The sequence below is a fragment of the Panicum virgatum genome, chromosome 8N (assembly GCF_016808335.1).
Source record: "Panicum virgatum strain AP13 chromosome 8N, P.virgatum_v5, whole genome shotgun sequence".
In the NCBI taxonomy this organism is placed as follows: domain Eukaryota; kingdom Viridiplantae; phylum Streptophyta; class Magnoliopsida; order Poales; family Poaceae; genus Panicum; species Panicum virgatum.
The window spans coordinates 40,239,181-40,262,797 of NC_053152.1; the positions used below are offsets into that span (position 1 = coordinate 40,239,181).

Below are 23,617 nucleotides of genomic sequence, written 5' to 3' on the forward strand. Positions count from 1 at the left end.
AGGTGAAAGCGTGGCCATTGCGCCACTCTGTCGCGACGTGGGGGCGGCGAGCATGTGAGACGCGGGGCGTGCGGCAATTGTGGGAGAGTGATTGGAAGAAGGAGAAATCTAACATGCGGGGTTCGTATGTCAGTGTCCCAGGTGAAGGGGAGGGTATTAGGAGGGTGAGAGGTGCGTGGGAGGCGTCAGTATTGGGCTGGTTCACATGGTTTGAGCTGAGCGGGGAAGGCTGAGGTGGATGTGTGTGGGCCGCTTAGCAGGCTGAGGGAAGAGGCCAGTGTGGGGCGCATTGGCGAGCCAAACTCAGCCTTGGGCCGTTCAGCCACACCGCGCCGGTTGCGTGGATGTGTGTGGGTTTGGGTTAGGGTTGGATTGGATCGTGCGCACAATGGTATCGTAACCATCTTTTTTGGAAGGAATTTTCCCTAAATTGCTTATTATTCATTATCCTGACTTTATTGCCATGTTAAACTAGAATGGATTGCCCAACACTTTGGGTGAGTTAGATGAAGAGCCAATTGTCTTAAAATTCAAGGGATGCAAATGTAAATTTCAGTAAGGAATTGGGGACTGATAAGTAATCAAATCAAATAAAAAGAAATGCATTCAAATAAAATATTCAAAAATTGGTGTCCAAATTTCTTATAAGGTATGTACACGTATGTTTGAAAATGATTGCCCAGACAATGAGACAAAAATAAAGAAATTACATAACTTTACTAGGAAGAAAAGAAATTAAATCTCTCAAAGTTGTGGGTCAGACATTCTCATCACTGGTGGCCGCCATAGGAGCCGCTGATGACATGCCTACCGCAATACGGTCCTCGTGTAGCTCTGTCCTCTGCATCTTCTCTGTCAAGGTCTCCATCCCCATATACAAGAGAAGGAGCCAGACGTACGAGAGGTACTCCCCGCCACTGCCTAAGCTCTTGGCATGCAGATACCCTCTACACCTGCCAGCAGAGAAGCAGAGCATCTCCACCCACACGCCCTGGATCACCCTCCACATCTTGTCCTCCTCATCGTCGTTGCGCAAGGCCATGAGACACGTCGAGAGCCACCGAGCCTCACGAACGATGTGTGGTGCGTTATCAGTGATCATTGCCCGCTGAGCTATATTCAGAGTGAGCTCCCCCTGGTCGTCCAGCAGTGTGTTCTCTGGTCCATCCTGCTGAAGATCCTCATTTAGCAGGCACTGAATATCCTTGCAAGCTGCTCTGAAAAGGCTGCGCCTGGCCCCGGTCATCAGCATGTCCGGCTTGACGAACAGCAGGTACGCCATGTAGTTGGACATCTCCCTGCAGCGGCGAGCAGCTTCGTGGGAGGAAGGAGTGACCGTGCGGTGGAAGCAAAAGTCTGTGGCGAGGTGCCAGAGGATGACACTCTCGTCGAACGGTCTGCGCAGGCTCCATTCGAGGCTACCGCCACACCCCTCCCTGCTGAGTGTCCACTGACCTCGGTTGTCATTGAAGGCCCTGTAGGTTGGTGTGTCCTTTATGTGATGCTCCGTCCACCCTCTGGCGATGTAGCCATGGATGAGCTTGGTGATGTCGGGCGAGGACTTGGATGGCGCCATGCTCCAGAGCTGATCGAGAAGGTCCTTGCAACACAGCAGTGTTGCCAACTTCTTGAGCCAGGGGTGCCTCTTGTCTCGAGCCAAGTACCCAATCAGGTTGTACTGGGCAACTTGATCAGGCCACTGATGTCGTTGCTGATTAAACCATTCATGTATGCTCTTAATACGCATGGCTGAAGGTATAATGGCCTCCATCACAGCAGCACAATATATCAAGATAAATGTGATAGTGACTTCAGTGTGGTTGAAAGAAGCTCTTATGCCGTCCATGTGGAATGTGACTATGAGTACAAATACAAGCACCTGGAGTGCAGATACCAATGGAATAATCGTGCAAATATCAATGGAACAAGTGTACCACCGCGGCATCGTCTTCAGTGATTCCTTGGTATAGAGTCGATCGAATGTTACAGAGAGGGCGGACTGTGCCAAGCGATGCGCGGCATCTTGATTATGCACCAAGACCTTCAGGCTCCAAAGTCGTTCGGAATAGGAAGGTGCAAGGTCTACAAATGCATCAAATGGGTTCCAAAATGTCATGTAATTGTTATTTCCCTCATCGCTGCCGCCACAAAAATAATAAACCGCGCTTCGCACGTATACATGGAGGGAATTGATCTGGCCAGTTTCTTTCGAACCAGTGGAGTCGACGAGGCTATTGATGCTAACTTTCTTCAAATCCCATGGCTTCCGTATGCATTTGAAAATCCCATAGAAGAACAAAAACAATGCAAGTATCGACTCAATAGCACTAATACTGTATCCTGATGGCCATGACTTGTACAACACATAGATAGCAACGGTGACCTGTTTACAGCGAGGACAAAAGTGAGCTATACACAACCAACATCTTTTTATGTAACAAAGACAAACCCTAAACTTCACGAAACATGCAAATTAAATGCCTACTTTAAGCAGTAAGATGACTCCAAATCAGTATGTATGAGTCACCAGTCTTCTTTCAGTCTCAACAACCAATGTATTATGTGCTGATGACCTAAGGAAATTAAGTGGCCCGCACGATCACAAATGCTTGGCTAGACTTGCTATGACTTTTAACTGCAAAAGAATTAGACGATTGTTTTGAAAAATGATTATTAGTCTTTTAGTTTAGAAGATCTAAAATTGAAAAGAAAAGATCCTACAAACATAACGAAACATGGAATAAATGCTCATGATTCTAAGTGGTAAAAAGTGTTATGGAAAAGTGATCATCACATGTGGAGAAATCTGATTGCAGATGTAGTCAAAATGTTTGCAATCTGAGAGGCAGTGGAGGCCTGCTCCTTGGTGTGATGAGTGATTGCCAACACATGGAGTGGACTAACTGTGTGTAGTCGCGACTCTGTGGAGATTGCACCAGTTCTTGGTCTGTGGTGTGCAGGTACACGGATGGCGCGGTGGCAGCAAGATGGTTTGGACAAGAGCGAGGCGCGTGCCGATGGACCATGCGGCGGCGTTGCGGTGGCTGGGAGCTCGACGACCATGCGGAGGCGGGAGACCTTGCGGTGGAGTTGGAGGCCGACCGGACGACCGTGCGGTGGAGAAGGGCGGCCCAGATGCTTGGGCCACTGCTGGACCGCATTGCGATCCACTCCTGGCGCCAAGGCGGGACAACGTGGAGTTTGTTGGTAGCTCGGGAAAAACCAACGGCTGGGATGCGTCGACGTCGGCCGAGTCGGAGAGGTTCCGGCGGGAGGTCGGACACGTGGCGACATCGGGCTTGGCGGGTGTGCCAGAAACATCGCGCGGGAAGGTTTCGCGATTCCTCCAAAACCGCCCCCGAACTCGGTTTCGGCAGTTTTCCCAAAACTGCCCCCGTGAAGATTCCAGAAGGACGCATGGCGATATCAGAGGAATTGCGTCAGGTCGAAGCAAACTTCTCCAAGTCGTCGCAGCCGTCGGATGGTCTTCAATGTATCTTTTCCTGTTTTGCCCCTAAGGGCCTTCTAGTTTTATTTCAGCACTTAGGGGTATTGTAGTCTTTTAGAAGAAGACTTGGAAGGCAAGGAAGGGAGGCAGCTGGCAGGTGTGGCGCTTGGCTCTGGAACAAAAGGAGCGCCTCCTCTCCCTGGTGAGAGTGCGCTGGACAGAAAAGAAGAAAAGAGCCAGCTGCCCTCCTCTTCTCCCTCTATGTTCTTCCTCCCTTCTCTCTTCTAGGTAGGATTTTAGCCATGGATTTGTGAAGATCTTGTACTGAATTTTCGTGGGAAAGGAGGCCCATCCCTCCTTGTGCCCTCTGGGAATTGGAGTAAGTTTTCAATCTCATATGCTTCATGTTTTGGTTGTGACGATTTGTGATTTCGTTTGTTGGATCATGAAGTGCGAGATTGGTGTAGTTCTTTGAGCTCATTGACCGTGATTCTAACCCTTCTTGCCTAGTGCAAATCCTCTGGAAATCACGAGCTCGTTAGGATCTCAGTTCTTGAGCTTTTCACGTTTTTCAGAAAACCCCGTTCTTGGTCACTAAACCTGCGATTCCTCCCAAACCATGGAGTGATTCGTCAATTCCTTGCGTGGACATGTTCACAAGCCCTTTGTGATCATGCCTACAAAATTTGGTAGGGTTTGGACTTGATTTGATCCCTTAAACTTTGAGCTTTGGATAGATCCGAGAGGAAAACAGAGTTTCTGGGCTTGGACAAAATTTCTTCCTAACACCGGTTAAACCGACGCTCGAGTTCAAGGTCATCGGTTCAACCGGTGAGTAGGTTTCTCGCTAGTTGGGGTTTTCTGCGTGTTGTTGGATTGCACCAGTGCTTTCTCTCTCTATAGCATCGGTTCATCCGATGTTGCTTCTGTGTGTGCTGTTTTGGGTCGTTTAACCGCCGTATCGACTTTTCTTAGCGCCGGTTGAACCGGTACTGTGCACTCGGCTTTGACAGTTGGAGCACGTCGGTTTAACCGGTGCTCACAGCACGGTTTTGGTGCATTTTGTTGCCCCTCTGGACAACTGCACCGACGTCAGTCTTTGATTTTGTCGGTTAAACCGGCGTCGCTCACCGGTTGAACCGACGCTATTCAAACCAGGGCGTCGGATCAACCGGTGCTTGCTATCTGCTGCTGCCGGCTCTGTATCACCGGATAGACCGACGTTTTCAAGCTATATACGTTGGTTCAACCGGTGATAGTATACCGTGCTGTTATCAAGCTGATTTCGTGTGTTTGCTTCCGCGTTCGATTTCACTTGTTCCTAAAGTTTTTAGTGTTCGTGTAGCTCTTCTATAGCTACTCTGCACTACGCCTAGGACTCTAGGGTTGGGGTGCGCTTTTGGATCTTGAGCCAAAGTTTTCGATTGCAATAATTTTCGAAGGCTCCCATTCACCCCCCCCTGGTCGCATTTCTCGGTCCAACACAATCCCGTCAGCTGCGCTAACCTGAGACACTGCTGTTACAACATGACGCTTCCATAGTTCATTGTCTTCAATGTTATAGGCAGTTATGCCATCCTGTCCACCAAGGTGCACCAAGAGGATTGGCACCCACAGCACCCTTTCGCTGCTGTGATGATGTGTGGATACTGCCCATTCCTGCTTCTTGGTGCTGTTGAAGAGGATGGCCAGCGCGTAAATCGGCACGGCATCGCTGCCTATGTAGGACAGCCAGATTAGGAATCTCAACCAAGACGGGATACAACGCTTCCGCAAGACGCCTGCAAAGAAGAGGAAGCACTGGAGGAAGAGACTTGTAAGGACGAGGACATGGAGCTGCCACTCCTCCCACCATAGCACTGCCCCTGAGAAGCCCATTCTCAACTCATCACCCTCCTTGAGTTGCCTACTAGTTGCATAGCCGAGCCGAGTATATAGCATCCTTCTGCCGTGTTGCGCTCCACACGGCATGACGTGCCTTTATTTTTCACGCGCAAATAAAAATAGGAGGTACCCGGTTCCTTTTCTTTCTCTGTAAAAAAAAGTAGGAGGTATCCGGTTCCACATGAAAAAGATCACAAAATGGTGTATGATGTAACCGTTTTCATACCTCTGGTGGACCTTTTCTTTGCAAGACCAGAGATCAGTGGGCTACTCCATTCAAGTCTTCGTAAAGCACAATAATTTCAGTGAAAACGGGTCCTGCAAATCACTAATCTCAGTCCAACACTACTTGCAGGTGGAATTTCATGTGAAGTGATGAGGCAAGCACCTCTCGATCTCTATAGCCGTAATGATGAAGTAAAGTATCTTCCTTTCTGTAGTTTAATTTCTAAAGCATGCGCACTAGTCGATCTAGTTGTTAATATGGTGCAAGCTCGTATCATACTCGTAATATATATCCTATCAAGATCTGGGGCTGCTGCACTTGACGAGGTGTATCAAATTCTAACATACTCACTGAACTCGTGCAATGTTTGTTCATGTCATTCCATTGTCTATTCGAAAATATATAGTGCCGTTTGGTCTTCAATCATCATCTTGATAACTGGCCAAAGTTGTCACCAATTCTTTTCCCACAATTTAAGCATGATCTTGGATGGGATGTGGGTGGGTATTATAGTTCATATTATCACTGTTCAATAAATAATAGAAATATTCTTAGGCTGCATTGACGACATCAAATCCAATAAATTCTCAAAGAAAAAAACAAACAAATCAATTCGGTAAAATCTAATCAGTATTGACGACAATAATCACTCGGTCTATTCTATTTTTTTTCTAAAAAATACATGCCTCTACTATACGAAACATAATTTAAATCGATATCCAAAGTTGCTTTGGAATTACCCACATATGCCATTAATATTCACATGTGATGAAATCCTAGAAGTTTCAAAAAAATAAAAGAAAAACATTTATCGCGGTAACCTTTTTCTGATGTAATCTACACTATTAAATGTTCTTTTAAGGTAGTTTTATCTAAGCAAAACCACTTGTAACCACACAATGATCCCACTTGCCTGGTAAGAGGTGTTAAAGTTTCTTGGAGAAACATATGTTCTAAATGCCATTTCTACCGTGTCTCAAGTCAGTGCGAGGTCTGGAATTTCTATATTTCAAGAGCTAGAATCTAATTGTCACCATACGTATATGACTTTTTGAGCCATCCGTTTCCATCAAAATGTTTCCACCTTAAATAGCCATTTTGCTAAGTTCAATTTGGTGTGTGATTTTTTGAAAAAAAATTCATCTCATCTACTCCCTCCGTCATATAAAGAGTGCAATTCTAATTTTTTAAGATAGATTAGTGGTGGCGTGAAAAGACTCTCGTACCCTCATTTATTTGCCACATGCAGTTAGTTTTGGCATGTGAATTAAATCTGATTACTTAATTAGGCAGGCAGCTAAGATCCAACCTTTCAAATTGCACTCTTTGTGGGATTTTTTTCAAACGCAGAATTGCATTTTTCATGAGATAGTGGGAGTAGTTGTTAGTAAATAGAGCCATCTTTAGAGCGCCCACAGTAATTCCTGCAAAATGGTCGTGCGTTCTAGGGGAAAAAGATAAATTATATAAATTCTCATAGAAATCTGAAATTTTAGCTATTAAATTAATAGACTATTACCGCCATTGATGATATGTGAATTTGATGTAGTCTACTTTCTGAACAATTGCCCACCTCTCTACAATTATGAAAATAGCCTAAGGCAACCTAGTCAATCCATATATACATTATCCATCTATGCCATTACGAAACATGTGCTGGAAAAATGTTTCATAAAAAACATCAAGAACAATCAAAACAGTAAGCTCTAATAATCACTGGGCCTAATAGAAACTGAATAATCTAAAGAACCCCTTGTTTTCATCTAAATTATCCAACCTAACCATTATGAAAGAGTAATAAGGATCAAATTTATTTGTCGTCGACCTGAATGCTGCTTGGCAATTGTTCAGGGATGCCTTGGTAATTGGTGTACACACACGGTTTACACCTCCTCTGCTAGTGTTCTTATCTGTGAAGTTTTCATTTGTCACTGCTGGAGTCGAAACACATTACTGACTTGTTCCTATCACTGAACTAACAATGATCTAGCAATACTAGCTCCCTGTTGTTTTTTCCTACGGGAACAGCTAGCTAGTATGCAACAGCTGATCCTCACTGTCAAACTTCCTAGCTGTCAAATTCAGGTGAATATGAATTCAAGTGTGCGAAATAGTTATGTTGGAATTTCGCTTAACTCACGAGACCATCAAGCAAGAGTTATTCCTGACCAACTCTGGATTGTTGTTTTTATCGCTTCATAAGTTTTGGATGATGTGGTTGCACCCATATCTTACCTTTTGATTCATTAGGACTGCAAAGTTCTAGGGTCTTCCATCATCGAGGAAAAACTTCTACCTCCCTCTAGTACCACTTTTTCCTGCTCGGATAGCAGCTGAGTTGCAGGGAGAGGGAATTCCCGCACCGAAACAGGGTTGAGATACTTGGTAGAGGAAGATAGGAGACCGGGAGTCCGGGATGCCGGAGCTGCCCGTGTTGAAAGGTGTTTTGGATGACTTATATTGCTTGCATAGGAAACCATAGCCTATCCTTGGCATTATCTTTATACTGTTTGCATCCACCAAAAGCTTGCATACGGGTGGTGACGTGAACCTATCCCGTCCTTGGGGATAGCCTGATAGATGCAGGATCCGAGTGGAGGAGTCGACATGATGATAACGGAAGACGACGTGAAGGAAGACCCGAGCTACTCACCGAGCTGCCTGTGGAGAGGATTCGTGAAGATGAAGTCTGCCCAGAAGACTAGATACCGTTTCCGCTTTCTGTTTGTTTTTTTTAGCCCAAGGGGCTTGTACTCTGAGATTCGTAATACAATCCTTCGGATTATGTAATAATTAAACCCATGTGATGTTGTAAACGTGAGTTATGTCTGTGATATTCGATTGAAATGGGTTCTGTATATGATAGCTACTGATCCAGGGACTATCACAACAATACAGCGAGTCGGGTTCGCCTTTCGGGAACCCGGTCTGTTTCATCTTGAGTTTCCTTCAACTATATCCGGATCTTGTTTTGTGTGTGCTGTTAGAATCCATGGATAGTCTAGGAGTAGATCATGCAGGTTAGAACCTTGATTGAGACGAAAACCTTGACATACTTGCCTCTGCTTGCCGATTTCCATGGACCCGTCGTGGAGATCTGAGTACGTCGGGGTAGTGGAAGCAGTGGCGGCGACGTCGCGATGGTGACGGCTCTCCGGCGATGGCGTGGTGGCGCTTCCCGACGCTGTCAGCCCTCCCTCTCGATCAGTCTAGGGTTTGAAGTGGGGAACGGTGGTGGCAGCGATGAACCTCGTACCCTGAGCTGCCAGTCCCCACCTTCTCTTTATAGGGATGCGCGACGGGGGCCCACCAGCCTCTTCTTGGGCTGGGCGCCCCTGATCAGGGCGCGAGTCAAGGGCCCAAACATGGCCGTTAGGCCAAGTCTGGTGGAGATCAACCTAACATTCTCCCCCTTGATCTCCTCTTATACTTTCAACTTTATATCTTTTACTTCTTTTCATATTTCATCACAGATTAATGCATAGAGCAGCTTCATCGTCACGGTCAGTTGCCGATAGATTTAACAACTACAATGTACGTCTCTGTTTTGAAATAGATTCTTTAGCTTTTGGGCCCTTTATTGTCCGGAAAACATAGGCTATACCATAAACCCATGTTGACTGTGCGTTCTCTGTACACACTGGGCGGTAAGCCTTTAATGAGTGGATCCACAAACACTTGGCTGTCATTTAAACTCACAATGCATTTCAATCATGATTTCGGACTTTCTCCTTTACAACGTATAACTTTGTGTCAACATGTTTGGCACCACATTTGACTCATTGTCATAGGAGCAAACTAGTTTAATGGTTATCGCTGCTGTCAACCATTATCAACTCCGGGTACAGGTTCCATTAAGCATTTTGCCTGTCCCTCAGCCTCGTATCATGCTATACTATATCTTTGCATCACATTGATCATAATTGCTTTGTTTTGGAGCTTTTCCACACAAAACCTCCAAATGTGAAAGTTAGCGACAATTGTGGATTTCGCTACACATTTCACAAGTTCTACTTTTGTACTCACAATCTTTTGAGAGTACTTGATCTTTCCAACTTAGCATGAGGCCAACATTCTTAATTTCAATTCCAGTGATCTATCTCTGGATTGTACTTTTGCCAAAATAACCCGGATACACAAAACTATGTCAGGGTAAGTTCTTTACTCGCGCGCTTATAAAGCTTCCAACAGCTGAAGCATATGGGACTATTTCTGTTTCACATTGGTCCCTGGAACACTAAGGTTCCCAAAACTATTACCCTTGACGATAGGAGCAGGCGTATGTTTACTCATTCGCATACTTCATTTCTTTAGAAGCTTTCTTGAGTATGCTTTTTCATTAACCATAATACCCCTTTCTTTTATCTCAATGAGTCTCAATTCATAAAATGAAAAACTCATCACCGAGATCAAAACTTGAGGACAAGAATTCTTTATCTATAGTATATTAACACCACCACTAGAAAGTAGGATGTTATCTTCATTTAAGATGTGGAAATTAGATTCCCCATTCTTTAACTTTTCCTTAAAAGCTATTGTCCTCCTCAATCCTTTGGAAAACCCAAATTTTCATACTGTTTCATTTAAACTTTAGATACCACCGTCTCGTGGCTTTCTTCAATCCATAAATTAATTTACTATTGTGGTATCCCGTATGTTCTTTCTTCTCTTTGACTAAAACTTTTGTCACAAATTTTGCTTTATATCTTTCACCATTCCCTCTAGAGTCACATTTCTCTTTGTAGGTCCATTACAACCTACTGTGGTGTCTCTTTTAGGAATTATTTTTCCTTTTTCATGGACTTAGCCCATAGAATTCTCGTGACTTCTTCAAATGAGGTGAACATCCTCCATTTGATTTTCTTTACTTTGTATTGGGCTACTGTTGCTCCTTTTGCCAAATGGCAATGGATTGACAAGGTCCCGCATAACTAGATCATTCTTTATATTATTCATTTTCTTTGACAGCTAACAACAGATGTTGTATGCAACATCAGTAGGCATGAGAAACTTTTGTTCTTGAATCATTGAAGTGGACACGCATTCCTACTTCTCTTCAAGTCTTAGGTCTCTACATATCATAAATATGGCGTATCAGTAAATCTCTTTATTTGGGTTCCATCTGTTAAAAACTTTATATGTGCTCCGTAAGCACCATCTTACTATCTTTGAGGGTCGTCCAGCATAAATACTAGAATTTAGCCATTTCTTTACACAGTGGTATCAGTATAGTGACCGTTGTACTCCCCCTGACGGTCACATTCAATTTTAATAGATCATCTCTTGCTTTTCAATGCACATTACAGAGGAGTATCTTTCTAACTATCACATATTTCTCCCCCTCGAAATGTGGCATAAACTTTTCTGCCACAATTTCGAAAACTATTCTCAACTTTCGTGAATGAGAAAACTTTTTATTTCTTATTTCATCCACACGATTACGACATGCAGAATCAAGTAATTTGTTACTTTGTATGGGAGTACCTTTTATTCATTTTACTTTGAAAACTCAATAGAGTCCTTTATTCGATATGACAGTACTTTTTCCTCATTTCACTTCACGAACTCAACAGAGTCTATTACCAGTACTTTAGCAAGTCACGCTCGCAAAACTTTCTTATCTTGAGGTTCATATGTAACTTTCCATTCTTCATTAAACTCAATGAGTGCTTAATCTCTGTGACACAATAGAAGTGCCCGATCAATTCTAGAATAGCAAAGCTACTCCAAACTTTTCTCCCAGTGTGGGATAAACCAGTACATGAGTCATCACAACTTTCTCCCGCCATGCAGGATTAGCACTATGCCAACTTTATCCCATCATGCGGGTTATTTCATACTTATCCAAACAAAAATGTCAAGATCGGTTCAAATCAAATTCAGAAATAAATCTGAATATTCCATGACACACATACTTAATCCGATGTTGATCAAATTAAACATGTATGACTTATCACAACTTTGAATGAACTCATAATGAATTCTACTTGATAGAGAGTACATAAGAGACATTTCTCAAAACGATCTCTTATTGCTCTATCTGCTTTTCTTGGATCAATATCCATAAGTACTTTTCTTTTCTAGCCAGTCTTTACAGAGAATACGCTTTCTCATATGTAATGACCTTGTTTCTTTCTGAGTCACAAGTACCCAATTCATTGTCTTTCGTCCTTCAAGGACAACATAGAACTCTTTGTCTGAAAAGTCAATAATCAATACTTTAAGTTCTATTCTATATCACCGTTGGGCAGAAATAGAATAATCTTTTACATTAATTCTGTATCACCGTTGGGCAGAAACGGAATTAATGTATGGAAAACTCAATAAACTTTAAAAACATATATTTGCTCCTCAAAATTAAATTCTCCTGTTGGTTCGAATTTAATTAAAGGATAATCAACTTTATTGCAGCGCAAACTGAAAAATATATTTCTCTAATTTGAGAGCAGTTCTTTATCTATTTTCTGAAAAATGGTCACTTTGATGCAACATTTACTAGAGACTTTAAACTTTAAGCTATGACTCATAAAAACTATAATATTGTTATCATCAACGTTGGTCAGAAAATAACAATACTATAATTAACTTTAAATTTCTCTCCTTTGAGAATTATCTTTATGAGTCTAGTAAAGCTCAACTTTGAGACTTCAAATGGCAGAATAATGCCAAAACTCAACTTTGACTTTAAACAGCGGAAGCTTTTCCATCTTTTACCCACAGGAAAAAAAACTCATTTAGGACTTTTCAGACTATTCTTTCAATTAATTCTTCTCGTTGGTTCCGACTTAATTGAAAGATAGCAATAGTATTTCTTTTATAGCAGCGGAAAATTTTTCTTTCTTTTCAGAAAGAATACTTTGTACTCATTTTATCTCTAAACAATTTATCTCGTTGGTTCAAAATTGAATAGAGACAAAACTGTACAAAACTTACTCAAAATAAGCTCTTTAATCATGCTCTTAAAAAAAATAATTCCCCTGTTGGTTTGAATTAAAACTAAGAGCAACAACTTTAAAACTTTGCAGCGGACACATGTAAAACTCTATTCTGTATTCAGAAGCATTACTGTATATTTTTCTCTCTAATCAAAATACACGTTGGTACAAACTTGAATAGAGAACATACTTTTACTTTGCAACTGGAACCGGATAAAACACTCATTCAGAAGCATCTTTGTATTCATTCACTCTCTAAATAATTTTCACTGTGGTACAAATTGATTAGAGAGTCAAAACAGTACAAAATTCATCAATTAAATGGTTCTGAAATTGAATGAAACAATTTTCAGATGTTATTGTGCATGTGGCCGTTTCTGTGCACGCAGCCCAGCTGCCCGCCCCTTCGCATATGGCCCAGTAGCCGAAATCGGCCTGAGGCCTGCTCAGGCGCGCGGCGCACCCGCGTCCCAGACCACAACCTGGGCCTGGGCCAGGCATTCGGCCTCCGCGCGATCCCCTCTTGGGCCGAAAACAACCCGTGAGGCGCTCGGTCGACGCTGGCCATCGGATCGAATCCAACGGCTGTCCGCGGTTCTCGCCCGATCAAAACCGCTGGCCGAGCGGTTTCTCCCCAAACCCTAGGGCATTTCGCCCTTCCTTTCCCGGTCCGAGCCGGTGGCGCCGCCGCTGGAGACTCTCGCCGGCGCGGTCGCGAGCTCCGGCCGCCGGACGACGGCCAGCGACCCTCGAGCTCCTAGTTTCTCTTCTTTACATTTCCTCCTTCTCCCAGCTCTCGACTAGCGGCAGCTCCTGCGCGGTCGGAGGGGTGGTCAGCGCCGCCGCTTTGCCCCCTCGCCGGCGTGCTGCGAGCTCCGGCCACCGGCCCCGTGGCCAGTGACCCTCGAGCTCCCTTTCTTTCTATTCTTTTCTCGGCATGGAGCGGTGGCTGCCATGGACAGCTCGCTGGAGGTGGCGGCGCCACCGCGGGCCCCCTCGCCGGCGTGCGCGCCCACCAGAGAGTGAGCGTGCAGCCGTCGAGCGGCCGCGCGATGGTGCTCGAGCCCTCGCGTCGAGCAGCGGCTGGGATCTTCTAATCCCTTGCGCGGAGGCGATGGCACGTCGGCAATCCAGCGCTCTGGTGTTCGAGCCGCGCGGCCGTCACCGGCGTTGCTGCCAGCGGCAAGGCCCGGGTAAGCCCGGCCGCCTCTTTTCTGTACCTAGGGTTAGGGTTTGTTTACTGTTCTTTGATTTTCATCGAATTTCTTCTTTCTTTTCTTTGATTCGTGACTAAATCTTCTTTTCCCATCTCGATCTATAACACTAGATCGGCTCTGATACCATTGTTAGAATCCATGGATAGTCTAGGAGTAGATCATGCGGGTTAGAACCTTGATTGAGACGAAAACCTTGACATACTTGCCTCTGCTTGCCGATTTCCATGGACCCGTCGTGGAGGTCTGAGTACGTCGGGGTAGTGGAAGCAGTGGCGGCGACGTCGCGGTGGTGACGGCTCTCCGGCGATGGCGTGGTGGCGCTTCCCGACGCTGTCAGCCCTCCCTCTCGATCAGTCTAGGGTTTGAAGTGGGGAACGGTGGCGGCAGCGATGAACCTCGTACCCTGAGCTGCCAGTCCCCACCTCCTCTTTATAGGGCTGCGCGACGGGGGCCCACCAGCCTCTTCTTGGGCTGGGCGCCCCTGATCAGGGCGCGAGTCAAGGGCCCAAACATGGCCGTTGGGCCAAGTCTGGTGGAGATCAACCTAACATGTGCAGGTTTTAATCGTCAGGGCAACTTTGTACATGTAGTGCTTCCTACTACGGAATAGGTTTTCTTGCTGTGGGGACGTGTGTACAACATTGGCGAAGACTATGCTACCTTATTGATGTCAGTGTCAAGGTTTCAGCCTGCAGACTTAGATAACATGCTCAGCTTGTCGTCAGGAGGCTGGACACCTGAATTTCTGTTCAGGTCCTAATTGTTATTTTGTTCTATTTGCAGTTTACTCAAACGATGTAAATATGCTACCTATGTTTGTGTCAGAATCATAACCCCTTTTTTTAAGTTACGAACATTATCTAGCCTCATCAGATATGGTTTTCAAGTGCAAATCTAGATTTTTTTATTGTCAAACTTATATATTGATGGACTAAATATATTTATGCGAATTCATAGTTCTTTTGGCAATATAAATGTGTGCAGTAGCTGTGTTTTGTGTAGCATCTATAGGCTATTTTATTGTATTTGTTGTGCTAAGCCGTCTGATTCTGATCTGATGGTCAGAAAATTCGAGAATTAGATGGCCTCAAAATGCACGATTTTCCTGCTCAGTTTTTCAGGTGTTTTGGCTGTTTTTATTGCTCGGGTGTCAGACCTTGCTAAAATGCTCGGGTGCCAAATAGACAGATTATTTACATTTCATTTTTCCAAAGGTAATGGAAGATGTTGATGCACCAAATCTTCACCAATAATTCCTACTCTTGATCCTAGGAACTGTGTGCCATAGAAATTTGGCCCTAGTTTTGACCAATTCCTGGGTCCGCCACTGCGGCGGAGGGTGGTGGTTGGGCAGGAAAGGTGGCGGGGGAAGACAGCCGGAATTGAAAGAGAAGGGCGCTTGCACGGTAGCGCTAGAGGACAACGGTGGAGGATCTGGAGCAAGCAAGTGGCAGTGGAGGTGGAGGTGGGACCTTGACCGTCGTTGGAGAATTAGTGTCGGTGGCATCGGAGGGCAGCGGAGGAGGCACCGAGGCAGCGCCGGAGCCCGGAGCTGACATGCGGTGGTAGAGGTGGGGGTGCAGCGCCGGCCCATGTACGGCCCGCAGAAGGGAGACGGGGAGCCTTTCTGGCGTTCCTATTTCCAGTCGCGGAATAGCACCCCTTGTATTCCCAAAGAGAGAGGCTAGAAATCATTCATGTTAAATACATCAAATCAAATGGTTTGATTTGATGTTGTTAACATTTACCGTTACATATTTATATTTGATTTTGTTTAATTGCCGGGGATGCCACACTTTCTTGTGTCCACTTGAGGGTTGAGGCCATCTGTGCCACATGCTTGTGCTTGAACACATACAACGACGCATTATCTTTGACCTCTTTGTTTATGTCCCGTTGAAAATAAGGTCAAAGAAGGAACCGAGCCATTCAACCTACAGCGTTAATGGCCACAACTTTATTTCCCTGATTTGACCGGCTTCTGATCTACGCCGGACCAGTTCTATTTTACTATGAAATTTATTAGTGGATATTGCGGCGCATACAATTTCTCTAAACTAAGTTTCATTTGATATATTTGTGAAAAATAAATTACGTCACCTGCGTATAGGATCCCCTTAGCTAACCTGTTATCTTCATAGCAAAAATCAAATGTTCTTTTTACAAATTCAACATTAACAATAGATACATTCATTGTTACATCTTCAAACACTAAGTAAAACACAACACGAAAATACCCCATCATTTGGATTGCAAGAGCTGACTAGCTTATCACACAGTGGCGAAGCCACAGCTTGCCATTGGGGTCTGCTGACCCGATGAAAGTCCGGCAATACCATATAAATTCACTGTTCATCACTGTATTTTATGTTAATGACCCCGTTGCAAAAAGCTAAAGACCCCGGTGACCATCATCGCTGGCTTCGCCCCTGTTATCACAGGTTCCATTACTGAATCTGCACCCATGGTTCACAAAGAAATCCATCATTATGGCCAATGTTTTAAATAGCTGCCTATAGTATTTAGCGATAGGGTCCTTAAACCTCTTAGTGCTGTTACAGTCTGCTATAGCACGCTATTTAATACTTTAGTAGTCATAGAGGCAGCTCCACGAAACCACTGTAGCATCACTATACCCCACTATTTAAAATATTGATTATGACCTTCAAAGGCATGCAATGGTAGGTTGCAAGGGCCGGCTCGTGGTTGCATGCTTTCTTCATTTTTGAATATATACTATGCAAATATGCCCGTGCGTTGCAACGGACAAAGTTGGTATAAGTATCGGATACAAATAGTTGTTCGTGCATTAATTTGTAGGAATCTACGTGATTAAGTCGTGGACGGAGGGCTAGTCCGACTCGCATACGGGATGGACTAAGGCCCACCTGTCAATGACACAAGCGGACCAAACAAAAAATTTAGGTGGACCAAACCAAAAATTTAGATGGAAACCCTACGTGCTTTAGAAATATGTATAGATAATGAGACGAAGGTCGTGTCAATCAGGATTGAAGCTAGGCAATCAATATTTTTTCCTTGAACGAGAGGCTTACATTACATTCTGTATAAATTCTCCTCGTGCAAAGGTCTTGAATCTGAAATTTGCCAGCATCAGTGGGCCGTGCTAGACACGGCGATGGCAAATTTCAGATTGCAAATTGTACTTTGGGCAAATCACAAACGGAAATCAAAGCCACGCTACGATGCTGCTGGAAAGACGATAAAATCTAAACACACCATGGCACTGCATTGTGTCCATCCACACCACGTACGACTACTTAATTAATCATGTCGGACATATTTCACGACTAACCTAAAATAGAGAAAGGAACTTTGACTGGATCTGCTGGGTTCGAACGAATCAACTCCAAAACCAATAGCTCGACAGGATGGGGTGTAAAAATGTGTACTGTATTCTCCAAAAATTCATCCCGTACAGTGAAAAAAAGGAAGGGGTATTTATACTCCCCAACCTCAGATACATGATACCTAAAATAACCCTTACGCAATCGGAATATTCCAATTCCGAAGTTCTTTTTACAGCTTGGAGTGTACAATTAGAATTTCTCTATGGAATCACGCTTCCCTCGTGTCTCCGAAGGTGACCTCCGGTTCAACAGACACGCCTTGGGTTTCTCCTCTGACTGCTTTCACCAGGCGCCAGTCGACGTCGAATGTATTGGGAATGCCTTTCTGTCATCCCGGCGACCCTTTCTGACCTCCGATCTCTAGACCGTACGTCCATCCTGCAGAAGAAAAGATAGGAATGAAACGACTAGGTGGCGCCGCGGTGACCTCCGTGGCATTAAGGCCTCCCACCCCATAAATCCAGTAAACGCAAAAAAAAAACATTACATCAAATATTTCGACACATGCATAGAGTATTAAATGAAGTCTATTTACAAAATTTTTTACATGGATGGGCTGTAAATCGCGAGACGAATCTAATGAGCCTACTTAATCCATGATTTGCAAAAGTGATGGTACAGTAACCATCCGCTAATTATTGATTAATCATGGATTAATTAGTATCATTAGATTCGTCTCGCGATTTACAGCACATCTGTGCAAAAAGTTTTGTAAATAGACTTCATTTAGTACTTCAAATTAGCAAGATTCCATCGCAAAAAAATTTCGCAAAACATCTAAACACGGCCTAACGTTAGAAAGAACTCGCTTGTAACCCTCGGTTCGCGCCTATGGGAGGTGGCGATCCCCATCACCATCAGGATCCATATATTTCTTCTATGCGCGTGCCATGACTTCAAGAACCGACTGACACTGACTCATGGACGATACTTTCTAGTACTTTGAAATTCTGCACTCATCTTTGAATGAAATGGCAATGAACGTCACCACAAAGAAATGAGGTCGAGTAAATGGTCAATTAGTACAAGTTATTTAGGGCGGAACCAAACCAGCAACAATCATAAATTAGTATGCTTGTTGAATTGCGTACGCCCATGCAATGATGCAAAGGCCTTTAGCGTGTGTTTAGTTCGCGAAAAAGTTTGAATTTTGGATACTGTAGCACTTTTGTTGTTATTTGGTAATTAATATCTAATTATGAACTAATTAGGCTTAAATGATTTGTCTCGTGCTAATAAGTTGAACTGTGTAATTAGTTGTTTTTTCAACTACATTTAATGATCCATGCATATGTTCGAAGATTCGATGTGATAGGTACTGCAGGAAAAAGTTTGAAAACTAAACAGCGGCAGACCGCCAGTGGTATTAATGTGTCCTGCATTCGATTTATATATGTTCTACTCCCTCCTTCCCTGTTTATAAGGCATACACGTATATCAAGATTCAAACTTTGTCATCTTTGACCAATAATTTGACTATTAAATTTTTATTTTTATAATGCAAATTTCATATGATTGGATTCATAATCAAATATATTTTACAATGATTATAAGTTTATAATCAAAAGTGATATAATATATGATAAATAAATGGTCAAAGTGTTGTTTAGAAGACCGTGTCATGTTCCACCATGCCTTATAAACGGGGAAGGAGGGAGTAGCCATGAATCATCAGTCAGTCCTGCTCTCCTGCAAGTCTCATGCCGGCCACATGAAGTTACAGCCGCGAAGTCAGCAGTGATGTTGACCAGTTGGATAAGCTAAAATCTGGATGGCCAGAATTAGTCTAACAGTCTTGAGACGCCTTAATTTACCAAATGCAAGTCAAGGATGGTATAGAACTTTTAACTTCTATAAATTTCCGTCGGAATTTTGAGCCGCCTTAATTGAACAATCAAACCTCAGAGGATGTTAAAGGGACACCCATTCGAGTCTACGGCATGCATGATGAAAAAGTGAAAGAGGGAAAAAAAAGTAAAATAGATCGTGGATTTGAACGTGTCATAGATGATGTTGCGCAGGTCAACACATATATAGATCTTGTTACACGCATCACCATCTGGATGTGCAGTGTGGTTTCATTTCATATATAAACTAGCCAGACACAGAAATGAGCATCTCATTCCTAAGTCATCTTCAGTTCTCCCTCATCTTTGCATGCAAGATCTCCCTTAATTTGTTCATCACCATGCCTTATCTCCACATCTCCATGGTACTACTGCTCTCCCTGCACATCCCTGCTGCAAATTCTGCCACGACGGATACCATCTCATCCGGCCAAGCACTCTCCATTAGCGACACGCTTGTCTCCAAAAATGGCAGGTATGCACTTGGCTTTTTCAAGGTGGGCAACAACTCATCCCAAAACACTATGAACTGGTACCTTGGCATATGGTTCAACAGTGTCCCCAAATTTACTCAAGCATGGGTAGCAAACAGGGATGACCCCTTCAAGAGCCCCACCTCATCACTGGAGCTCAAAATCTCCCATGATGGCAACCTTGTCGTCTTAAACCAGCCAACCAACTCCGTTATCTGGTCTACCCAAGCCAAGATGACAAGAAACAATACCATTGCCATGCTCCTGGATAGCGGAAACTTTATCCTTAGAAATGTCTCAAACTCATCGCACACTTTGTGGCAGAGTTTTGATTATCCAACGGATACATTTTTACCTGAAATGAAGATTGGATGGGACAACATCACTGGTCTAAATCGCCGTCTTGTTTCTAGGAAAAACTCAATTAGCCCAGCTACTGGTGTGTACTGTGAGGAGCTAGACCCTAGTGGTGTTAACCAGGTTGTCCTAGCAAAATGGAATTCCAATACACAATATTGGTCTAGTGGGGTATGGACTGGCCGCTTTGCCTCACAGCCAGATGAGGCAAGGAACGGTGGCAATGAGTCACTAGTGGCGAATGCCCATGAGAAGTACTACACATACACAATACCAAATGAAACGGTACCTCTTTATTATAACTTGGATGTCTCTGGTCAAATAAAGGTATTTGCTTGGCCTGAAGGCTCACAGGACTGGATACTGGCCTACTCGCAACCTAGAGCTCAATGCGATGTGTATGCAGTCTGTGGGCCTTTTACAATTTGCAATGATGATGTCCTTCCTTATTGCACTTGTACGAAGGGGTTCTCCGTAAGATCTCCTGAGGATTGGGAGCTAGATGATCGAACAGGAGGATGCATGAGGAATACTCCACTAGACTGCATTACAAAAGGAAGCTCAACAAGATCCACAGACAAGTTCTTATCTTTGCCATGTGTTAGTTTGGCTCAAAATGTGCGCAGAATAGAAGACGCTCGAAGCATAGGTGTTTGTGCTCAAGTCTGCCAAGATAATTGCTCTTGCACTGCATATTCCTTCAGCAATAATGGTACATGCTCTACTTGGCATGGAGAATTGCTGAACATAAGGCAAATACAGTGTAGTAGCGCTGCAAATTCAAATGGAGGGACTCTTTACATTCGCCTTGCTGCTAAGGATATTCAAGGTTCAGAGAAAAACAAAAGAGTGTTTATTATTGCAATTGCCACTAGCACAAGTGTCACTGCTTTAGGTCTCTTTGCATTCGCAATGCTAATAATGATTTGCAGAAACAAAAGAAAGAGTTCCGGTCATATATCAAATACTGCTCAAGATTGCAACGGAATTATCGCATTCCGCTACAATGATTTGAAACTTGGAACTAAAATTTTCTCGGAGAAGCTAGGAGAAGGTGGGTTCGGTTCTGTATTCAAGGGGTTTCTAAATAACTCAACTGCCATAGCTGTGAAGGAGCTTCGCCATCATGCTCATCAAGGAGAGAAGCAATTTAGAGCTGAAGTGAGCTCGATTGGACTCATCCAGCATATCAATTTAGTCAAATTAATTGGTTTTTGTTGTGAGGGTGCTAGAAGGTTACTTGTTTATGAATACATGCCAAATGGCTCTCTTGCTAAACATCTTTTCCAGAGCCAGGCTACAGTACTGAAATGGAGTACTAGGTATCAGATAGCTTTGGGAGTTGCTAGAGGATTGGCCTACTTGCATGAGAAATGCCGAGACTGCATCATACACTGCGACATTAAGCCGGAAAACATTCTTCTTAGTGATTCATATGTTCCGAAAATTGCAGATTTTGGGATGGCCAAGTTTTTGGGAAGAGATTTTAGCCGAGTCATAACTAGCATGAGAGGAACTATAGGATACCTTGCACCTGAGTGGATCAGCGGAGTGGCTATTACACCAAAAGTAGATGTTTATGCCTATGGAATGGTGTTACTGGAAATTGTGTCTGGAAAGAGGAACTCACGTGTTTCGTGTTCTTGTGGTAGCAATCATGATGTCTATTACCCCGTACATGTTGCACGGGAGATTATCGGTGGAGATGTTAGGAGTTTGTTGGACAGCAGATTGTGTGGTGAAATGAATTTGAAAGAGGCTGAAATAGCCTGCAAGGTTGCATGCTGGTGCATTCAAGATGATGAGTTTGATCGGCCAACAATGGGCGAGGTGGTTCAGATCCTAGAGGGTCTACTTGAAGTCAACATACCCCCAATGCCAAGGCTGCTTCAAACTATCGCTGGAAGCTCAAATTATTCCACTTGCTGCTAATCCTCTTTTAGCCAAGCCAAATATATCGATTACAGTATCCATGGAAAAAGTACTGTTTGTGTGCTTGCCTTGTAGTTTTGAATAAACTTGGTGCTTTTCTACCACAGATGCTTTTGTAATCCGATACTGTCCCTATCCTCTCTTGTAGAATTAATCTGCATTATCCATCATTTGAGTAGAAAGCAAATTGAATTACATGCAATCTTGCAGGGTCTTTATAATTAGTCCAAATCCAAACACCCCCATATACATATATATGGCACTGCAAATTCACGCATACGTTCTTTCAAAAAAAAATCACGCATACAGAAGAACTTAATAAAGAAGTAAATGGATCGGAGTGGAATTGAAAAATCAACAATCAAGCTCCCATGCATCAAGCACAGCAATCACATTCAGAATGCACCACTATGGATCACACGAGCGACCTGTCGGCTGCTGGTGGTGTCTCCCACGGTGCCAGGGGCGGATGCACACCCCGGGCCACCCGGGCCATGGCCCGGGGTTCGGCCCAAATTTTTTTCATTTTGCAGTAGCTTCTACCTTTGGACTTGGATCAATTGTTGAAGAAAGACTTGGATCAATTGCTGAAGAAGAATAAATATATTACTTCGCGATGGCGTTTTTTTGTATATTATCTATCTTTCCGTTTATATTTTCATGTATCTTTTGAACTGTGAGTTTGTGGACGTCTATACTTAAAACTCGGCCTGGAGTTCGACTCAATCCTGTTTCCGCCACTGCACGGCGCAACTGCCGGCCTGGTTATACCGATGTGGCCGTGTGGGTGCACAGCGCCCAGAGCACGGTGATGAACTCGCCGCCCAGCGCCAGGGCCTCCTTGTGCGCCTTCACATGCAGGATGCAGCTCGCCGGCCGACGGCCGACGGCGCCAGGTACACCGTCAGCTCCGTCCAGAGCTCGGCCAGCAGCTCCCACACACTTGATTCTGCCCTCGACCTTCGCCTGCCATCTCCATCAGCTTCTTCCCCAGCTTCGCCCCCTTGCGCAGCACCGTCGTCGTCTCCTCCTCCGGCAGCCCTTGTGCGATGCCGACCAGCTTGTCGAAGCGGGTGGCCTGCCAAGACGCATGGTACCCCCAACACCCTCCCAGCACCTCCTTGAGCTCGCCCTTCATGTTGCTGTACACGCGCTTGGTGCCCTCCGTCCTGTCGGCGAACAGCTCCGGAGCCGACGCCACCAGGTACGCAGCGTACCCGGACAGGGTCGTCGCCACCGTACGACGAGCTCCCACCGGGGTCTTCTTCTTCGTCTCCTCTTGCAGCGGGTACTTCACCTCCAGGAGGCTGGTGGCGATGTGCTAGGTGAGGACGACCTCGGCGACACTCTTGCTTTCGCACGCCTTCCAGAGCTCCTGGGACAAACTGGCTGTGCTTCACTCCAACTGCAGCGTCGACCAGCCGTCGTTGAGAGAGGCATCAGCATCGGGGTCGCCATTGATGTGATCCACTAGGTACCCCATGATGGACTCCTTCACTTCGATGGGCACGGCCTTCTTCTTAGGCAGCCATAGCGCCATGGACTACAGCAGGCGGCGGCCGAACCCGAGCACGGAGGCCTGCTTGAAGCAGAGGTTGGGGCGGCTCATCTTGTTCCGCACCCGCAGGATGCGGCGGATGAGCCCGGCCCTGACGCGGCTGTCGCGCCACCGGCGCTTGGCGACGTACTCGCAGAGCAGCGACACCATGAGCCAGTTGGAGAGGATAAAGACGAGGAGCTCCCAGACCTGCTCGTAGAGGAAGGCGAGGAGGAGCAGCATGGTGACGGTGAGATCGATGGCGGTGAAGAGGACATCTGGGTAGCGGGCGACACCCCCTGATGAGGCATCCCAGGACCTTGAGCGTGCCGGTCGAGATGATGTAGTTGTCGGTGGTGATGCTGCGGTACGCGTACGCCACATCGCCGT

The 23,617-nt window shown here is 44.7% G+C and overlaps 1 protein-coding gene across 1 annotated transcript; it reads right to left on the reverse strand.

Annotated features, from left to right (window-relative positions):
- Nucleotides 1-586: 586 nt before the first annotated feature.
- On the reverse strand, nt 587-23,230 carry LOC120685046. The gene is made up of 4 exons (XM_039966891.1): nt 23,091-23,230; nt 22,651-22,997; nt 4,955-5,166; nt 587-2,383 (listed from the first exon to the last, which is right to left on the reverse strand). The coding sequence occupies exons 1-4, from the start codon at nt 23,228-23,230 to the stop codon at nt 758-760; spliced, it is 2,325 nt and encodes a 774-aa protein (XP_039822825.1). The 3' UTR covers nt 587-757.
- Nucleotides 23,231-23,617: the final 387 nt, after the last annotated feature.